We start from the raw sequence: 20,572 nt of genomic DNA, 5'->3' as shown, positions 1-20,572 counted from the left end.
CTGCCTGCCTCTCTGCCTACTTGTGATCTCTCTCTGTCAAATAAATAAATAAAATCTTAAAAAAAAAAAGAAACTGAGGTAGTTTAGACTGACAACACATTAAGGATCACCAGTAATTTAATTGCTTGCCTAAACCAAACAGTACCCCCAAGGAAGACATGATTCAGTCTTCGTTTTGTGAACTGTCATTCACAATATCCACCATACCATTAAAAATCACAAATTATGGGAAGCATGAACATTCCATAAAGTAGAGAAGCATTAAATAGGAGCAGACACCAAAATGATAATGAAATTAACATATAAGGACTGTAAATATTTTTAAAGCTATAAAGGAAAATACTATGTAGTGAGTGAACACATAGAGGGACGTATTAAGAGAGAAAAGAGAGGTAGCATATAGAAATCTCTGAAATATATTTGAGGTGAAAAACTCACTGGGGCTAACAGACTGGAGACAACTGAAGAAAAGTAATTGAACTTGAATACACATGGATAGAAATTAAGTTTCCCAGAGAGAAGAAAATTTATCAGTCTAATACATGTATAAGCTGTCTAATACATGTATAATTGGAGTTCCAGTGAGGAAGTAAAGAGAATGCAGCCAAGTATATTAGTTCAAGTAGTAATGGTGGAAAACTTCTAAAATTTTAAGAAAAATATCAAGTTGGATAAATAAAAAGAACCATGCTTAGGCACATAATAGTGTGGAAGTCAAGAAAAAGCCATCTCACAGGTGACCAACACCTTTACTAAAGCAGGGGAAAGCTAACTTTGGATTGAATAGAATGACACTATGTAAAAACTTGGATTTGCAGGAAGTAACCAGGAGTACCGGGAATGGCAAGTGTGTGTGTAAATTAAAAAGACTCTCTTTTATTCCTTTAAATCTCTTTGAAAGACTGTTTATGTACATTAAAAAAAAAAAACAAAAACCTTTGTATTATGTGGTTTATTTATATATGTAGATGTTTTTAGGACGATAGTTAGCACTAAGTGAAAATAGAATTTTACAGCTATAAGGTTTTTATTATTTATATGAAATGATAGAACATTAACTCTAATGTAGATTCTATTAAGGTTGTATATTGAGATAATCACCAAAAAAAAAAAAGATAAAAGGAGGTATAGTTAAATGTGAATAGAGAGAAAGTTGGAGGACTGATTTCCTATTTTCAAACGTTATTATAAAGCTGAGTAATCAAAACAATGTCACATTGGCATAAAGAAAGATAAATAGATTAATAGAACAGAATAGAATCCAGAAATAAACCTATGTAATTATGGACAGCTAGTTTTTGACTAAGGTAGCCATATGTTTAAACAAAACAAAAAAAGTTGGATCTATATCTCATATACCATAGTTAAGAATTAGCTCTAAGTGGGCCATACATGATGTAAATAAAATCTAAAATTATAAAGCTTCTAGAAGACATAGTAGAAAATCTTTATGACTTTGGTTTAGGATCCTAAAAGCATAATCTGTAGAAGAACAAATGGGATTTTGTGAGTTTTTAAAACTTAATGTCGAAAGACATTGATAGAATGAAAAAATAAGCCATAGAATATCTGAACATCTTTCTGAAGCATATAGCTGATAAAGAACTTTGATCCAGGGGATATATAAATTTGGACTGTATAAGCTCTAAAACTCTATAAACAACCCAATGTAATAAATTGGAAAAAGTACTTGATACTTCAGCAAAAACATATAGCAAATAAGCACACGAAAAAGATGCTCAAGTATTAATCATTAGAAAAATGTAGGTTAAAACTTAAGTGAGATAACATTACCCCTTATTACAATGCTAAAATTTAAAAGATTGAATTTAAAAGTATTGGAAAGGATGTGGATGAACCGTAGCTCATATACTGTTGGAAATGTAAACTTGTAGAACTACTTGGGCAAATAATCAGGCCATTTCTTAAAATTTAAACATCTATGAAATGATGCAGCTGTTTGTCTCTTAGGCATTTATGCATGAGAAATGAAGGCATATGTTCACTTTAAAAAAAAAAACTAAAAAACCAAGATGAATGTTCATAGTAGCTTTTTTTTAATACTCAAAGCCCAAAATGATCTAGATGTCCACTGGCAGCTGAATAGATAAATAGATTGTAGTTTTGGCATTGTATTCCATTGTGTATCATGAAGTACCACTCAGTCCTAGAGAATAATCTATTTTCCACCCAACATGGGGCTTGAACTCATGGCCTCAGGATCAAGAAGAGTCTCATGCTCTACCAAGTGAGCCAGCCAGACTCGCCTACTGTAAGCCACTGATACATGTAGTAGCAGGGATAAATCTCCACATAATTATGCTGTGTGAAAGAAGTGGGAAAAAGGAGTATGATTCCATTTATATAAAATGCAAGGAAATGCAAACTAAAGCAGTTTGGATTTGGGTGTGGGGAAGTGCAAGGGGGACATGGTTGTGAAGAGTAAGGAAATTGGGGGCTGAGGAATATGTATACTTTTAGTATTTCTTAGAGAAGATTTCATGGATGTGTGCATATATCAAAACTTGTCAAATTGTATGTCTTAAATATATGCAGCTATTGTATGTGAATAAACCTCAAAAGGGCTCTTTAAAAAGAAAAAGCCCATAGACAGTTTAAAATGGAATACTATCAAATATTAGTGCAGTGCAAGAGAAGAACACCACCAAAAACACTGGGTAGTTTAAAAAATAGATGTTAAACTAACCTCTAAACATAAAACTAATGTGTAAAAGTAAACTGGCAAAAAAAACCCCAAAACCTTATTCTAGTGTAGTAATCACTAGCTAGCTATATGAAGCCATGAGCACTTGAAATGTGCTATTCCCAGTTGGGATGTATGTCTGGTGCATGTGTGTTTCAAAGATGTAGTATCAGAAGTAGTAAGAATGCAAAATACTTCATTTTTTAAAATACTGATTGTAGGTTGATATGGTAGTATTTCAGATATATTGAACTCTGAAATATATTATTAAAATTAATTTTATTCCTTTTTACTTTTTAATGTGGTTAATAGAATATTTAAGATTATGTGATTTGCTGAACATTTCTTTCGGACATTACTGACCTAAAAAGTCCAATTAAAGGCAGAGATTGTCAGACTGGATTGTCAGACTGGTGCTAACTGTAGTACCTATTACTAGAGTCAGACTGAGGTAGAAAGACACAGAACGAAAGTAAAAAGGGTGGAAAATAATATCTGTGCAAACAACAAGCACAAGAAAGTTGAGATTATTTTAATTTCAGTCAGTAGAATTCAAGACAGGTAGTATTACTAGATACTAAAAAAGCATCTTTCGTTTGTTTAAAGGGTTAATATATTGGAAAACATTTGTATGCTATAATAACAGAACTTTAACATTCATTAAATATATAAAGCTAAAGAGAGAAATCTATAATCATTGTTGGATATTTTAAAATTAGTTGATTTAACGTTAATTGATAGGACAATTAGATCTTTAAAATAAATACATAGAGGATTTGAACAGTGTTGTCCTTTAGCTGGACTTAACTCATATTAAGGAAACTGTACCCTGACTTCAGAATAACTTTTCAAGTGTACTTAGCACTGTGACAGACTGAATATATTTTAGGACATAAAATAAACTCAATAGATTTCAAATGGCTGAGAGCTCATGTAGTATCTGATTATATGAAATTTAAGTAGGAATCAAAAACAGTAAGAAATCTAAGAAATTACCAAATAATTTAGAAATTGAACTATGTAATTCTGAACAATACATGAATTAAGAAATGATAAGGGTTTCTTTCTGACTGCATAAAAGTGAAAATATACCAAAATTTGTTGGCTATAATGCAAGAAAGTACGTGGGGGGAAAATATTTCTTATATTAGAAAATGCTTATATTAGAAAATGCCTGTATTAGGCGAAAAGTTTAATAATCCTCTATCAAAATTACAATACCAATACCAAGAATGAAAGTAGAGGTACCAGTACAGATCCTACAGAATATTAATAGGAAAATAAGGCAATATTACAAACAGCAACAATGCCAATAAATTCAGCAATTTAGGTGAAATAGACAAAATCCTTTAGAAACCTAATTTATCAAAAGTGGTATAAACTCCATAATAAATAGAGATTAGCTCTGTGTCTGTTATAAAAATTGAACTTAAAATTTCTCCATGAAGATTACTCCAGGCATAGGTGATTTCAGTCAGGTATGAAGCTTCAAAGTATACTTTTTCTTCAATATACTTTTTCAGAAAATAGAGAAGCAGGGAATACTGCAAATTCTACTTTATGATGCTGCTTTAACTGATGCCAGAATCTAACAAAGAAAATGTAAGGAGTCAAGGTTTCAAACTAATATATTTTATTAACATAAAAAATGCAGACTTTTTTTTTTAATTTTAAATTTTTTATTAACATATAATGTATTATTAGCCCTGGGGGTATAGGTCTGTGACTCTCCAGGTTTACACACTTCACAGCACTCACCATAGCACATACCTCCCCAATGTCCATAACCCCACCACCCTCAAGTGCAGACATTCTTTTTTTTTTTTAATTTTTTTAAAAATGTAATTTCAGTGTAACAGAATTCATTGTTTATGCACCACACCCAGTGTTCCATGCAATATGTGCCCTCCATAATACCCACCACCAGGCTCCTCCAACCTCTCACTCCCCGCCCCTTCAAAACCCTGATTGTTTTTCAGAGTCCGTAGTCTCTCATGGTTCATCTCCCCCTCCAATTTCTCTCAACTCCCTTCTCCTCTCCATCTCCCCATGTCCTCCGTGTTCTTATGCTCTAAAAATAAGTGAAACCATATGATAATTGACTCTCTCTGCTTGACTTATTTCACTCAGCATAATCTCTTCCAGTCCCGTCCACGTTGATACAAAAGTTGGGGGGGCGCCTGGCTGGCTCAGTGGGTTAAAGCCTCTGCCTTCAGCTTGGGTCATGATCCCAGGGTCCTGGGATCGAGCCTTACATCGGGCTCTCTGCTCAGTGGGGAGCCTGCTTCCTCCTCTCTCTCTCTGCCTGCTTCTCTGCCTACTTGTGATCTCTGTCTGTCAAATAAATAAATAAAATCTTTAAAAAAAAAAAAAAAAGTTGGGTTTTCTTCCTTTCTGATGGAGGCATAATACTCCATAGTGTATGGTGTATATGGACCACATCTTCTTATCCATTCGTCTGTTGAAGGGCATCTTGCTTCTTTCCACAGTTTGACCCCTGTGGCCATAAATGCAGACATTCTTAACAAAATGTTAGCAGATCACATCCAGCAATATGTAAATAATAATGCGATAATTATTAATTGAGGCTTACTGGAGGATTGTAAGGTTTAACATTTGCAAGTGAACTCAGTATAATTTATCACAATAATAGAATGAAGAAGAAAAAAATTTCATGTCAATAGAAAGAGAAAAAGCATTTGATAAATACAACATTCATTCATGATAAAAATCTCAGAAAACTAGCAAGATAAGGGAACTTCCACAAGGCGAATAAAGGTCTAATAAGAGCCTAAAACAAATTCCATTCTTTAATAGTGAAATATTGAATGTTTTTTCTTGAATTAAACAGGAATGAAGTAAGGATTTCTGTGTTCACAATTTTTCCAGCTTTTTGCTTACATAAGCGCATGTAGAATTAAAACCATAAATCTTAAAAAGGAAGAAGTAAAACTATCTTATTCACAGTCAGCATTTTTGTTTTTATTTTGAAATTGAGTTTAATTTCATTATATTTATTACATTTGTTTAATTTATTACAGAGAAGTGTTAAGTGTTTCTGGCAATTCACAATACTGCATATGATATTTGGTTACTATTTTTAAATATCTGACTTTGTATAAATTTGCCATTCAACTATTTGCTATGTAATTTTTAAAAAAATTTAAATTCATCTAATTTAAGTTAGTTAACATACACTGTAGTATTGGTTTCAGAATTTAGCAATTCATCACTTACATATAACACCCAGTGCTCATCCCAACAAGTGTCCTCTTTAATATGCATCACCCATTTATCCCATCCCTCTACTCTTTTCCCTTCTAGCAACCCTCAGTTTGTTCTCTTAACTATACACTCTCTCATGGTTTGCCTTCCTGTTTTTATCTTATTTTATTTTTCCTTCCCCTACCCTTGTTCATCTGTTTCATTTCTTAAATTCCACATATGAGTGAAATCACATATTTGTCTTTCTCTGGCTTACTTTTCTTAGCATAATACACTCTAGTCCATTCGTGTTGTACCAGCATGATTTTTAAAATAAAAAACCCAAAGGGGAATCTACAAAATATTTCATAGAACTGATCACTGAATTTAGAAGGGTTACATAATACAAGTTCATTATACAAAAATAGTTTCCTGATATTATTAGCTAATTATTGGAAAATGAAAATTTAAAAATGCATTTACAAAAATATGAGAAAGATAAAATATTAAGGAATAAATTTGACAAATAACGTGGGAGACATGAACACCAGTAACTATACAAGACATGGCAGAGACATATTAGAGACCTAAATGAGAAAGAAACCATGTTCATGAATCAGAAAGCTCAATATGTTAAAATGTCATTTTCTCCTAAATTGAATGGAATTGAATCTTCAAGTCAGTTAAGCTCAATAGGTTTTTAAATTAAAATTGACAAGTGGATTCTAAAATTTATGTGGAAATAAAAAAGAATCTAGATGAACTAAATAAAACCATTTCCAAAAGAAAAAAGTCAACATGATCTAATTTCAAGATTCACAGTAGACTTGTAGTAATCAAACAGTTTAGTATTAGCAAGATTAGTATTTACAGAATAGTGTGCAGAAGTAAAGACCTACATTTAAGGTCCACTGATTACTTACAAAGGTGTCTTGGTCATTCAGTTGGAGAAATGGTGCCAGAAAACATTTGGAAACACATACGAAAAAAACTCAAATTACTTAATACAGTATAGAAATAATAGATGAACATATACCTAAACCTAAAAAACGAAATGTAAAAGCTTTTTTAAAATAATTATAGAATATAATTATTCTCAAGTTGTTACCTCACAACTTGAGGTAAAGGTTTATTAGGGAAGACACGAAAACCACTACCCATAAAGCAATAGTTTATAAACTCCACATATTACCTAAATGAAAACCTTCTCATCAGAAGATGTTGTTAAGATAATGAAAAGGCAAGTCACAGATTGGGAAAAGATACTAATATTCACATATTAATACATATTTTTGACAAAGGACTACTCTGCAGAATATATAAAGAATTCTTTCTTTGAAATAATTCTTTCACATCTATAAATACAAATAGCCCAATTTTTGAAATAGATAAAAGGTATATGAATGGCTAATGAGCACATGATAATACGTACTAGTCATCAAGAAAACACAAGTTATAACTGCTATGAGGTATCTTGTCACGCCAACTAGAATCTTGGCTAAAGTTAAACAGATTGGCAACATAAATGATGCAGATACAGAGCAAATGGAACAATTCACCATGGCTGGTAAAAATGTAAAATAGTTTGGAAAACAGCTTGTCAGTATCTTATAAAGTTAAACATAAACATGGCCTATCATCCAGTACTTCTACATCTAGGTTTTTACCCAGTGAAGGAGACTTGTACAATATGTATATAAAAAACTTTATTCATAATGGTCCCAAACTTGGAATTATCAAATGTCTGTGACACAGAATAGGAAGATGGGTCAATGAATTGTGGTATAATCATACAGTAGAGTACTAATTAGTAACAAAAGAATGACTGTTAACAAATACAAAAACATGAGTGAATATTAAGACAGTATATGAAGCACAAGAAGCCAGACAGAAAACAGAAATCACTGAAATGAATCTGTGATTCCACTTTTATAAAGTTTTATAAAGAACAGATAATCCGGGGCACCGGGGTGGCTCAGTGGTTTAAGCCGCTGCCTTCGGCTCAGGTCATGATCTCAGGGTCCTGGGATCGAGTCCCACGTCCGGCTCTCTGCTCTGAAGGGAACCTGCTTCCCTTTCACTATCTCTGCCTGCCTCTGTGCCTACTTGTCATCTCTCTCTGTCAAAAAAAAAAAAAAAAAAAAAATTTAAAAAAAGAACAGATTTTAAGTATAAATGTTGCCTGTGGGTGTTGGGATTAACAAGAAGTACAAGGGAATTCTTTGCAGTATTGGACATGTTCCATATCAATTTAACTAAGTTGTGCAATCCAAAATTTGTTTGAAATAGTAGGCTATCTCTGGGAATCATGAACTGTCCTTAGTTTTTGGTTTTTGTGTTGGGTTTTGTTTTTTTTTTTTGGCTGGAATGTGAAATATGAGAGGGGGGAATGACTGAATTTGAGTCCAGATAGGTAGGGGTTTGGATATAAGGATTTGATTTGTTGAGGACTTTAAACTTTACCAGATTTCCATTTTAAAAAGGATATTTCTTCCATTTGTATTTTGTGTGTGTGGCGGGGGGGGGGGGGTCACTGCTGTAGGGCAGTTAAACACTTTTACAATAATCTGTTCCAGAGATATTAAGGTGTCCTCAGTTTTAGGTTCTTAGAATATGGAGGAAATGATGTATCAAGAAATTAGAACTTCTGAGTTATTTGGAAATAGACTAGTTTGGGAGATGTATTAGTTTGGGCTTAGACTTGATGGGTTGATGGATGATAGTCCCATTAACAAAGGGAGGATAGTGGAAAAGGGGATTTGTTTTTGGTAGAAAGAATTGTGTGTTAAAAGCATGTTTAGGAGTGATACTTAATGTATTTTATGATCAAAAAATGAATTGAGTCTTGGAAGATGGAATAATATTCCTTAAAGCCTTGCTTTAACATAAGAAATTTATATGCATTCAGTTTATTTTACCTTTATTCACAGTGGAAACATGGAGTTTTAAGATTTTTTTCCCCTTAACATAAAAAGATGAGAATCTGTTTATGTTCTCAGAGTCTGATTTGAATATTGTTGCATATAAGAGCAAATGGCAAAAAAGACCTCTAAGAACTAGTGATTACACTTGCCTGGAAAAATATGCTGTTGTCATCCAAGTGTCTCAAAAAAGGTACTTTTATAGACCATATTATAAAGAAACTTCTATGGTTATCAGATACAGAACAGCATTTCATTGTTATATTCCAGATTTATCAAAAAATGTTTCCTCAAATTTACCTTACTATAGAATTTTGTTTCTAAAATAATCTATTTCAGTGGCCTTTCCGTTACCTGTCTAGACTTTCTTTCTAAATATATACCTACCTGGTTTTTGTGTCAAAAGAATAATTTTAGAAGTAACAAAAGTTAACGTCATTAGAACCTTAGTCTCAGGTAAATATCTACTAAGTTAGTGTATTAAGATTAAATTGTAAAGCGTCAGTTCCTTCAGAAATAAAAGTGAAACATTAAAAAAGAAAACAGCTAGCTCCAACTAGTACTGAGATTGGATTTCATTGAAAGGAGTTTGTAACTATTTGTTAGTGGGAAGGAGCCTTGACAACTGTAAATTTTTGAGTCATTTCTTTATAGCTGTAGATTAGGAATATTCCTTTAAGTTAAGTAATATATATTTCTGCCAGTGCTGTTAATTGTTATTCTATAATAGCAGGATTTATTATTGCTGAAAGTGTGAGATTTTGCTTTAATCTGAACTGAAATCATTCCACGGATTCTGATATATGTTACTCAGAACTCTGGGGTTTTCATTTTAACTTCAATGTGAAGACATTTTTATGTAATGTCATTTCATTTTGTTATAATGCTTTGAGAGTATTTCAGCACATGAGACTTCTAGTTTAGGCTTCTATTTTTTCTAGCTCATGCGTAAGGTGCTTTTGGCAAGTGGGCTGTGCAGCTTCTTAAAACTGCATTGCAGCCAGTTTTTACAGTAAACCTAAGATTTTTTTGTGTGGTGGCTGTTAGTCTTGACTAAACAGCTAGCAGAATAACAGAAATATCTCTCTGAATATACCTGCATTTCTGGTTAACCCTTTTTTAAAATTTCTGTTTTCCCAAATAGGAAAGTAAAGTGTACATTCATTTTTCATAACTCATATTCTTTTGATTTTTTATTTTTTCTAAAGCCAACAGCTTCTATAACATTATGCATTTCCCTGAAGTCTAACTTAAAACTGCTTGGAATTGAAACTGTTTTTCTTTTCAGTTTCATATTTGGTAATGGATGCTACCAGTGCTCTTTATAAATGCTTGAGTGTGAAAGACTTAAGAGATTGAGAATGTACTTACATTTTGTTAGTTTCTACTATATAAATATGTAGAATTATAAAGTTTTGAAATGTACTTCAGGTTGATACATAGTTGGAAGCATAGAATTACAGTGTTGGTGAATGAGTGGGACTAAAATAATAGATTTACAAATTAAATGAGAAGGTGGGTTTTGAGACAGAAGTGCTGTAGTGTTCACATGAGCAAGTAAAGCTAGGAATTGGGGGCCAAAACGGCTTGAAGAACTCCCAACTATTACTGGGAATGAGTACATAAGCAGAGGGTTTGAAGCAGCTGTAAAATCAATCAGGGAAGTTAGAAAACAAGAAATGAATTGTTAAGGATGTTGTGAGAACAGAGAGATTGGTAAGTGTGAGAGGGCTCACAGTATTTTGATCATGGATGGATTTAACAAATGACAAATTAGTGAGACCATTTATGTCAAAACTGCAGGTAAATACCACTAAAGAGCAAATGTCAGTCAAGGAAAGAGTAGACTGATCAGAGGTGAAGATGTGCACTATAGAACTGAGGTAGAAAACCACTTGGGAAGTATTCAAATAGAAATGGTTTTTACTTTTTTTTTTTTTTTAAACATTATTTCGAATTTAGGAAGAACATCTTAAGCAAAAGGCTTTAAGAAGGCTGAATAACATATGGAAAATGTTGTGATTAGAGATTTCTATAATTTATATACAACCTATATGCATGAATAAAAGCATTAATACATTGTTGTTGCTTTGGTTCTTCGAAATCATTTTAATTATTACTGGTTTTACTTTCACAAACCAAAAGTTTGTGGGTGTACCTGGCGAGTGGAAGGGAAAAGATCATGGAAAGAAGTCCAAGTTATTGTACTTTGTCTTCTGAGAAATCACAGATCTATAACCCAGAGACACCCTGACTTCCTTACTTCTCTGATAGGCTAATACATGGCCTATGTGTTTCATGAGCTAATACCGGCTATATATTTTCTTGTGTCCTTTTTCTTTTCCAGGTATGGAGTGTTTTTATATATGGAAGTATGCTTAGTCATATGATTAAAAAGTTCACATTCCCTCATTTTATGTTCTCTTCTTTTTTGTTTTTTATTTATATATTTTTAAATTAACATATAATGTATTATTTGTTTCAGGGGTACAGGTCTGTGATTCATCAGTCTTACACAATTCACAGCGCTCACCATAGCACATACCCTTCCCAATGTCCATCCCCTAGCCTCCCCATCCCTCCCACCACCCTCCACTCCAGCAACCCTCAGTTTGTTCCCTGAGATTGAGTCTCTTACGGTTTGTCTCCCCCTCTGGTTTTGTCTTGTTTCATTTTTGCTTTCTTCCTCTATGCTCCTCTGCCTTGTTTCTCAAATTCCACATTGATGTCAGTGAGATCATATGATAATTGTCTTTCTCTGATTGGCTTATTTCATTTACCATAATACCCTGTAGTTCCACTTATGTCGTTGCAAATGGCGAGATTTCATTTTTTGATGGTTGCATAATATTCCTTTTTATCTATCTGTCTATCTCACATTTTCTTCATCCATTCATCTGTTGATGGATATCTAGGCTCTTTCCATAGTTTGGCTATTGTGGATATTGCTGCTGTAAACATTGGGGTGCACTTGCCCCTTCTGATCACTACATCGTATCTTTGGAGTAAATACCCAGTAGTGCTGGGTGAGAGAGTAGCTCTATTTTCAACTTTTTGAGGAATCTCCGTACTGTTTTTCAGAGTGGCAGCATCAGCTTGCGTTCCCACCAGCAGTAGAGGAGGGTTCCCCTTTCTCTGCATCCTCGCCAACATCTGTCGTTTCCTGACTTGCTAATTGTAGCCATTCTGACTTGTGTGAGGTGGATCTCATTGTGGTTTTGATTTGTATTTCCCTGATGCCGAGTGATGTTGAGCACTTTTTCATGTGTCTGTTAGCCATCTGATGTCTTCTTTGGAGAAATGTCTGTTCATTCTTCTGCCCATTTCTTCCTTGGATTATTTGTATTTTGGGTGTTGAGTTTGATAAGTTCTTTGTAGATTTTGGATACTAACCCTTTATCTGATATGTCATTTGCAAATATCTTCTCCCATTCTGTTGGTTGTCTTTGGTTTTGTTGACTGTTTCCTTTGCTGTGCAAAAGCTTTTGATCTTGATGAAGTCCCAATAGTTGATGTTTGCCTTGCTTTCCTTGCCTTTGGCAATGTGTCTAGGAAGAAATTGCTATGGCTGAGGTTAGAGAGGTTGCTGCCTGTGTTCTCCTGAAGAATTTTTGATGGATTCCTGTCCATCAAAATGGTCTTTCATCCATTTTTGAATCTATTTTTGTGTGTGGTGTAAGGAAATGGTCCATTTTCATTCTTCTGCATATGGCTGTCCAATTTTCCCAACAGCGTTTGTTGAAAAGATTGTCTTTTTTCCATTGGACATTCTTTCCTGCCTTGTCAAAGATTAGTTGACCATAGAGTTGAGAGTCCATTTCTGGGCTCTCTGTTCTGTTCCATTGATCTGTGTGTCTGTTTTTATGCCAGTACCATGCTGTTTGATGATTACAGCTTTGTAATAGAGCTTGAATTCAGGCATTGTGATGCCCGCCGCTTTGGTTTTCTTTTTCAGCCTTTCTGTGGCCACGCAGGGGCTTTTCTGTTTCTGTACAAATTTTAGGATTATTTGTTCCATTTTGTAAAAAAAAGTTGATAGTACTTTGGTAGGGATTGCATTAAATGTGTAGATTGCTCTTGGTAGCATGGACATTTTCACAATATTTGTTCTTCCAATCTGTGAATATGGAATGTTTTCCCATTTCTCTGTATCTTCCTCAATTTCTTTCATGAGTATTCTATAGTTTTGTGAGCACAGATTCTTTTCCCCTCTAGTTAGATTTATCCCTAGGTATCTTATGATTTGGGGTGCAATTGTATATGGGTTCAACTCCCTCATTTCTTTCTTCTGTCTTGTTGGTTTATAGAAATGCAACTGATTTCTGTGCATTGATTTTATATCCTGCCACTTTACTGAATTCTTGTGTGAGTTCTAGCAGGTTTGAAGTGGAAAATTTTGGGTTTTCCACATAAAATGTCATATATCATCTGCAAAGAATGTGAGTTTCATGACTTCTTTGCTAATTTGGATGCCTTTTATTTCTTTTTGTTGTCTTGATTGCTGAGGCTAGGACTTCTAGTACTATGTTGAATAGCAGTGGTGATAGAGGACATCACTGCCATGTTCCTGACCTTAGGGGAAAAGCTCTTGGTTTTTCTCCATTGATAACGATATTCTCTGTGGGTTTTTCTTAGATGGCTTTTATGATATTGAGGTATGTTCTCTCTATCCCTACACTGTGAAGTTTTAATCAAGAAAGGATGCTGTACTTTGTCAAATACTTTTTCTGTATCAGTTGAGAGTATCTCATGTTTCTTGTTCTTTTATTAATACATTGGATCATGTTGGTTGATATGTGCATGTTGAACCAATCTAGCAGCCCAGGAATAAATCTCACTTGGTGGTGGTGAACAAACCTTTTAATGTACTGTTTGATCCTATTGGCTGGTATTTTGCTGAGAATTTTTACATCCATGTTCGTCAGGGATATTGGTCTGTGCTTCTTTTTGATGGGGTCTTTGTCTGGTTTTGGGATCAAGGGTAATGTTGGCCTCAAAAAATGAGTTTGGAAGTTTTCCTTACATTTCTATTTCTTTGGAACAGTTTGGGGAGAATAGGTATTAATTCTTCTTTAAAAATTTGGTAGAATTCCCCTGGGAAGCTATCTGGCCCTGGGCTCTTTTTAGTTGGGAGATTTTTTAATTACAGCTTCAGTTTCCTTGCTGGTTATGAGTCTGTTTAGGTTTTCTGTTTTTGCCTAGCTCACTTTTGGTAGTTTATATGTCCCTAGGAATGCATTCATTTCTTCCAGATTGTCTAATTTGTTGGCATATAGTTGCTCATAATAAGTTCTTGTTATTGTTATTGTTACTCTATTTCTTTGGTGTTGGTTGTGATCTCTCCTCTTTCATTCAAGATTTTATTTTTTGGGGTCCTTTCTTTTTGATTAGTCTCACTAGGGGTTTATCAATCTTATTAATTATTTCAAAGAATCAGCTCTTAGTTTTGTTGATCATTCTACTGTTCTTTTGGTTTCTGTCTCGTTGATTTCTGCTCTGATCTTTATTATTTCTCTTCTCCTGCTGGGTTTAGGTTTTTTTGCTCTTCTTTCTCCAGTTCCTTTAGGTTTAGGGATAGGTTGTGTATTTGAGACTTTCTTATTTCTTGAGAAAGGCTTGTATTGCTATATACTTTCCTCTTAGAACGGCTTTGTCTGGATCCCAAAGAGTTTGAACAGTTCTGTTTTCATTTTCATTTGTTCCCATGAATTCTTTAAATTCCTTAATTTCCTGGTTGACCCAGTCATTCTTTAGTAGGATACTCATTAGCCTCCACGTGTTTGAATTCTTTCCAATTTTTCCCTTGTAATCAAGTTCAAGTTTCAAAACACTGTGGTCTGAAAATAGGCAGGGAATGATCCCAGTCTTTTGGTACTGGTTGAGACCTGATTTGTGACCCAGGATGTGATATATTCTAGAGAATGTTCCATGTGCACGCGAGACGAATGTGTATTCTGTTGCTTTGGGATGGAATATTCTGAATGTATCTGTGAAGTCCATCTGGTCCAGTGTGTCATTTAAAGCCTTTATTTCCTTGTTGATCTTTTGCTTGGATGATCTGTCCATTTCAGTGAGGGGGGGTGTTAAAGTCCCCTACTATTACTATGTTATTGTCTATGTGTTTCTTTGATTTTGTTATTAACTGGCTTATATAATTGGCTGCTCCCATACTGGCATTAATATTTACAACTGTTAGATCTTCTTGTTGGATAGACCCTTTTAAATATGATATAGTGTCCTTCCTCATCTCTTATTATTATAGTCTTTGGCTTAATTAAAATCTAATTTATCTGATACAGGGATTGCCACCCCAGCTTTCTTTTGATGTCCATTAGCATGATAAATGGTTTTCCACCCCATACCTTGAAATCTAGAGTCCAAATGAGTCTCTTGCAGACAGCATATTGATAGTTTTTGTTTTTGTTTTTTTTAAATCCAATCTGATACATTGATTGGGGGCATTTAGCCCATTTACATTCAGGGCAGCTATTGAAAGTTAGGAATTTAGTGCTATTGTATTACCTGTAAGTTGACTATTACTGTATATTGTCTCTGTTCCTTTCTGGTCTATGGTACTTTTAAGCTTTCTCTTTGTTTAGAGGATGACTTTCAATATTTCTTGTAGGGCTGGTTTGTTGATCACAAATTCTTTTAGTTTCTATTTGTCCTAGAAGCTTTTCATGTCTCTCTTTCTTTTCAGTGATAGCCTAGCTGGGTGTAGTATTCTTTTTTTTTTTTTTTTTTAATATTTTATTTATTTGACAGAGAGAAATCACAACTAGGCAGAGAGGCAGGCAGAGAGAGGAGGAAGCAGGCTCCCCGCAGAGCAGAGCAGAGAGCCCCACGCGGGGCTCGATCCCAGGACCCTGGGATCATGACCTGAGCCGAAGGCAGAGGCTTTAACCCACTGAGCCACCCAGGCGCCCCTGGGTGTAGTATTCTTGGCTGCATATTTTTCTTGTTTAGTACCCTGAATATATCATGCCAGTCCTGTCTGGCCCACCAGGTCTCTAGATAGGTCTGCTGCCAATCTAATGTTTCTACACTTGTAGCTTACAGACCTCATGTCCCAAGCTGCTTTCAGGATTTTCTCTTTGTCTCTGAGATTTGTAAGTTTTACTATTAGATGTCAGGGTGTTGACCTCTTTTTTACTGATTTTGAAGGGAGGTCTCTGTGCCCTCTGGATTTTGATGCCTGTTTCCCTCCCCAAATTAGGGAGATTCTCTGCTATAATTTGTTCCAGTATACCTTCTGCCCCCCCTCTCTTTCTTCTTCTTCTGGGATCCCAATTCTAAAATTGTTTCAGTTTCTCTCTTGAATTCTCCCTTCGTGTTCTAGTAGTTGTTCATTTCTCTTTTCCTTAGCTTCTTTATTTTCCATCATTTGGTCTTCTTTATCACTAATTTTCTCTTCTGCCTCATTTATCCTAGAAGTTAGAGCCTCCATTTTTGATTATACCTTATTAATAGCCTTTTTGATTTCCACTTTGTTAGATTTTATTTCTCCAGAAGGGATTCTCTAGTTTCTTCTATGCTTTTTTCAAGCCCAGCTAATATCTTTATAATCATCATTCTGAACTCTAGTTCCAACATCTTACTAAGTCCATGTTGATTAGGTCCCTGGCAGTTGGTACTGCCTTGTTCTTTTTTTTTAAGGTTTTTCCATTTTGTCATTTTGTCTAGAGAAGAATAGATGAATGAGAGAACAAAATGTTAAAAGGGTAATAGTGACTCCAGAAAAAGACACACTAAATAAATAAGAGACCCAAAACTTGGGAGGGGGAGAATATGATCAGGCTAGTGAATAGAACAGAGTCACACACTAGATTTGATTTGGGATGTATTTTGGTCTGTTAGAAGAAACTGCCTCCCAAATTTAAAAGAAAGAATACACACACACACACACAAACAAAAATAAGGGTAAATACAATGAAGGGATAGAATATGAATATAAAAATGAAAACTAGAAAAGATTTAAAAAAAAAAGAATTGGTAAGATGAAAATTTGGTTGGAAGAAGAAAGGAAAAATTTAATAATAAAAAAAGAGAATGTGATCAGACAGGTGAATAGAACAAAGCCATACACTAGACTTAGGGTATATTTTGGTCTGTTAGAAGAAATTGTATCCCAAAATTTTAAAGAAAGAAGAACTTATATACAAAAAAATAAGGTTAAATACAGTGAAGGGATAGAATATGATTTCCAGAAAGTGGTCGCTTTTCTGTTCGTAATTGCTGCTGTTCTTTTCTTTGATCTCCTGTTGAGTTAGTAGGTGCTTAGAATGGTTTGATAACTATCTAACTAAATTCCTGGGACCAGATGAAATCTAGGTCTCTAACTCCTCCACCAGTTTGCTAGCCCTCCCCTCATGTTTTTATATTCTCATCTGAAATGAAAATTTTCATATTTAGCACTAAAATATAAATTTTTATTAGCCACCCCTTCTAAAAATAGTCACCAACTGAGGGAGTAACAGAGTATGAAGAGAATGTAGATTTTGATGTTACATGATCTTTGGGAGAAAAGTATAAATCTTTGTTGGCAGTTGTATCTAATGTGATATTTGTTTTGGAGATCCTCCTATAGTGTAGTGTACTGGTTTGTCCACCTCTACCAATAGACTATAAGAGAACATTGGGGATCTTACTAATTATCTTGTTCATTGGTGTACCCCCAGAGCCTCAAACAGTGCCAAACATGTTCTTGATACTAATTAACTCTTCTGTTTATGATTTACTTAAATCATAAGTTTTATGCGTGTTGGGGAGTGGTAGAGCTAGAGGGATAGAGAGGATCTTAGAACAGGCTCCACACCCAGTGCAGAGTCTGACCTGGGGCAGGATCTTATGACCTGAGCTGAAATCAAGAGTCGGATGCTTAACTGACTGAGCCTCGCAGGTGCCCCAATACTCAGTAACTCGTAAGGAATCGATGTGTGAATGAACTTTAAAGACACTTAGAAATCAAACTGATCTTAGAATTTTATAGATGATGTTGTATATATACGCACACACACAGTACACGTATGTTTATGGGTAGTACCATGTAACTAAAGTTACACACAAGTGGAGTGTACATGTATATTTCTCAGGTTATTAAGTATCCTTCGTTTTAGTTTCAGAAACATCCTTTAGTCCATAGACCATTTGGAACCACTGATATGGAATAGTGGATAGACTGCAAGGTCTTCAAATGGATTTACATAAAACATCACCTATTTTATTGTGTCTTTAGTAAGACTTTTATTTTTGGTGAGGCTTTGGAATCAAGGCAGGTAACTAATTTTTTGATTAAAATGTATCAGTTTACTTTAAAGGTCAGAGTAACAGAAAAAGTTAATCAAGTCCATGAGTGTTTTATAGAATATAGATATTGATAGTGACAAAATATTTAGGAAGATTAAATGGTATTATGAATAAATTAGGAGAGGCTCATTGTAGGTAAGCCTGTGGATTGACTGCATAATTATTTTTACAACATTGCCTTCTTTGTTCCCAGTTTTGAGTATATTTTCTAAATTGAACCATTTATAATTTTCCCAGGTAAAATTACAATCTCCTTAATTTTTGCCAGGTCAGAAGGTTTACTTTTTTTTTTCGTTTCTGTTAGTCTGTAATAAAATGATTAAATTATAACATAATAGTGTTCTTTAGCCATTAGACAATTTCTTTATGAAATTGCATTTTAATATCTTCACTTACCATTTGTTACTATGTGATGATAACAGAAACTGTTCTGTTCAGAAACATTTACCTAATAGTTATCTTAATTGATAATGTAATTTTATTTAATAATGATTGGTGAATATGATTTTCTCTATTCCTTTGGATGCCTGGCTTTTGAATTTTTAGGAATTATTCAGGTTTACTCAGCTATATTCGTAAGTTCTTTATTTTAAACTTTGTTTTGTGTGGTTTTTTTTATGCAAATGAGGAAAATTAATAAAAACTTATAAAAATGTCTTTCAGCCAATGGTAATGATAGCAAAAAATTTAAAGGAGAAGATAAAATGGATGGTGCTCCTTCTCGTGTACTTCATATTCGAAAATTACCTGGTGAAGTGACAGAAACTGAAGTTATTGCTTTAGGCTTACCTTTTGGTAAGGTGACCAACATCCTTATGCTGAAAGGAAAAAATCAGGTAATGCTTCTTTCACGTCCTGTAAAATGTTAAAGTCCCAAACTACCCAGTATGAGGGAATTAGCTAATTCCTAATAAAAGGATAGAATATAGTAGGTCTTAACATTTCTAAAAGAACATAACAGAAGTCTTATTTTGACTTTTCCTGGTAATGCTATTTGAGAAACTAATGCTAGGGAGCCAAAATGAGTCAATGTAGTTTTCAGATTTTGCCTTTTGAATTCACTTTTGGATTGTTATAATGAGATTGTGGAAAATACAAATGAAGGATTTATTTTATTGTGGCTCTACTTTGTAATAACACAAACCAGTGGGGGCACTAGTAGCATCTTATCCTTTAAGTTTATCAGATGGAAATATTTATCTGATAGCATTAGAAGAAAATAGTCACTAATCCTAGGTATTCTTCTTTGAATAAATGTACCTATGGCAGAAAGATGCAGGCATATTAAAAATGAGGGTTGGTTTAAAAATTTCCAGTGATACCATTTAAAAGAAATTATGAAATTTAACATTCATTTAAATATAATTAATGTCCTTAATAGTCTTATATTTAATTTTTAATTTTTTCCCTTTTTTGAGTTATACTGCTTTAAAAATGACTTTAAAATCTCTTTTTATGTTCTCTAGTATCGGAATGGTAAAATTCTGATACTGGAAAATGTTTGGATTTTATTTTCTCTAGCTTTTGTTTGGTCACATTTGTGGTATATGGAAAATAAAGATAATTAAAGATAACTTATTTGGGTGTCTAAATGTAACTGGGAAAGTTATACTCTAGATACTGATTTTTTTCATTAGCTGAATAGATTACACAGATATTGAGATTTACTTGAATATAATTCATAGTATTCTAATTTTTGCTATTTATTTTACAGGCATTTTTGGAACTAGCAACAGAGGAAGCAGCTATTACTATGGTTAATTACTATTCTGCTGTGACACCTCATCTTCGTAACCAACCAATTTATATTCAGTACTCCAATCACAAAGAACTAAAAACAGATAATACATTAAACCAAGTGAGTATGTGTAGGTACATAAATAAAACGGACATATTAAGAATCTCAAACTTATAACAGAAAGATGTAATTATGGGTATTTTCTTATTATTTTTAAGATATTCTCTTGCAGTATGTCCCTAAATATTAAATATTATGTTAATTTACAAAAATTATGTACAGTCTATTATTTTCATGTTTTAAATTGGTACTTGATGAATTAGTTAAATATTTTTTCAAAGCCTTAAGGTTCTGGCCAAAGTGTTCATTTTCATGTTGCAAGTTCAGATTTCTGTATAGAAACTGTTTATGAGATTGGGCTCACTATTAACAAAAACTGTAGAACTCTGCTAAGTTCTGTAGAACTTAGACTTTTAAGGTATGATGTTTAATGCCTTTAGTTATTTTATAACTTTTTATAGGACTCATGTTTCTCATGGAAATATTTTTATTGAAAATCTGTTAATGGTTTTCCTTGGGGAGGGAATGTAACAATTGAGAATATATGAATATATTGATTTATTTCTTAAAAATGTGATGTAGAAGATACTAATTATTTAAAATCAATATTTAAAAAAAATAATATAGGAATGGATTTAT

At 33.7% G+C, this 20,572-nt stretch overlaps 1 protein-coding gene across 4 annotated transcripts in view; it reads left to right on the top strand.

The window, feature by feature from the left end:
• Window positions 1-20,572, top strand: part of PTBP2 (polypyrimidine tract binding protein 2) — an 87,388-nt gene that overhangs the window by 29,260 nt on the left and 37,556 nt on the right. For all 4 annotated transcript variants that reach the window (XM_046005612.1, XM_046005628.1, XM_046005619.1 and 1 more), the window contains exons 4-5: window positions 18,799-18,971; window positions 19,850-19,993. In XM_046005612.1, the coding sequence (XP_045861568.1) occupies window positions 18,799-18,971; window positions 19,850-19,993 (317 nt within the window). The remainder of the gene's footprint in view (window positions 1-18,798; window positions 18,972-19,849; window positions 19,994-20,572) is intronic.

Source organism: Meles meles, chromosome 1 (assembly GCF_922984935.1).
Source record: "Meles meles chromosome 1, mMelMel3.1 paternal haplotype, whole genome shotgun sequence".
NCBI classification, from domain to species: Eukaryota; Metazoa; Chordata; class Mammalia; order Carnivora; family Mustelidae; genus Meles; species Meles meles.
Note: the sequence above shows the minus strand (reverse complement) of the source record. Positions and strands in the feature narration are given on the sequence as shown.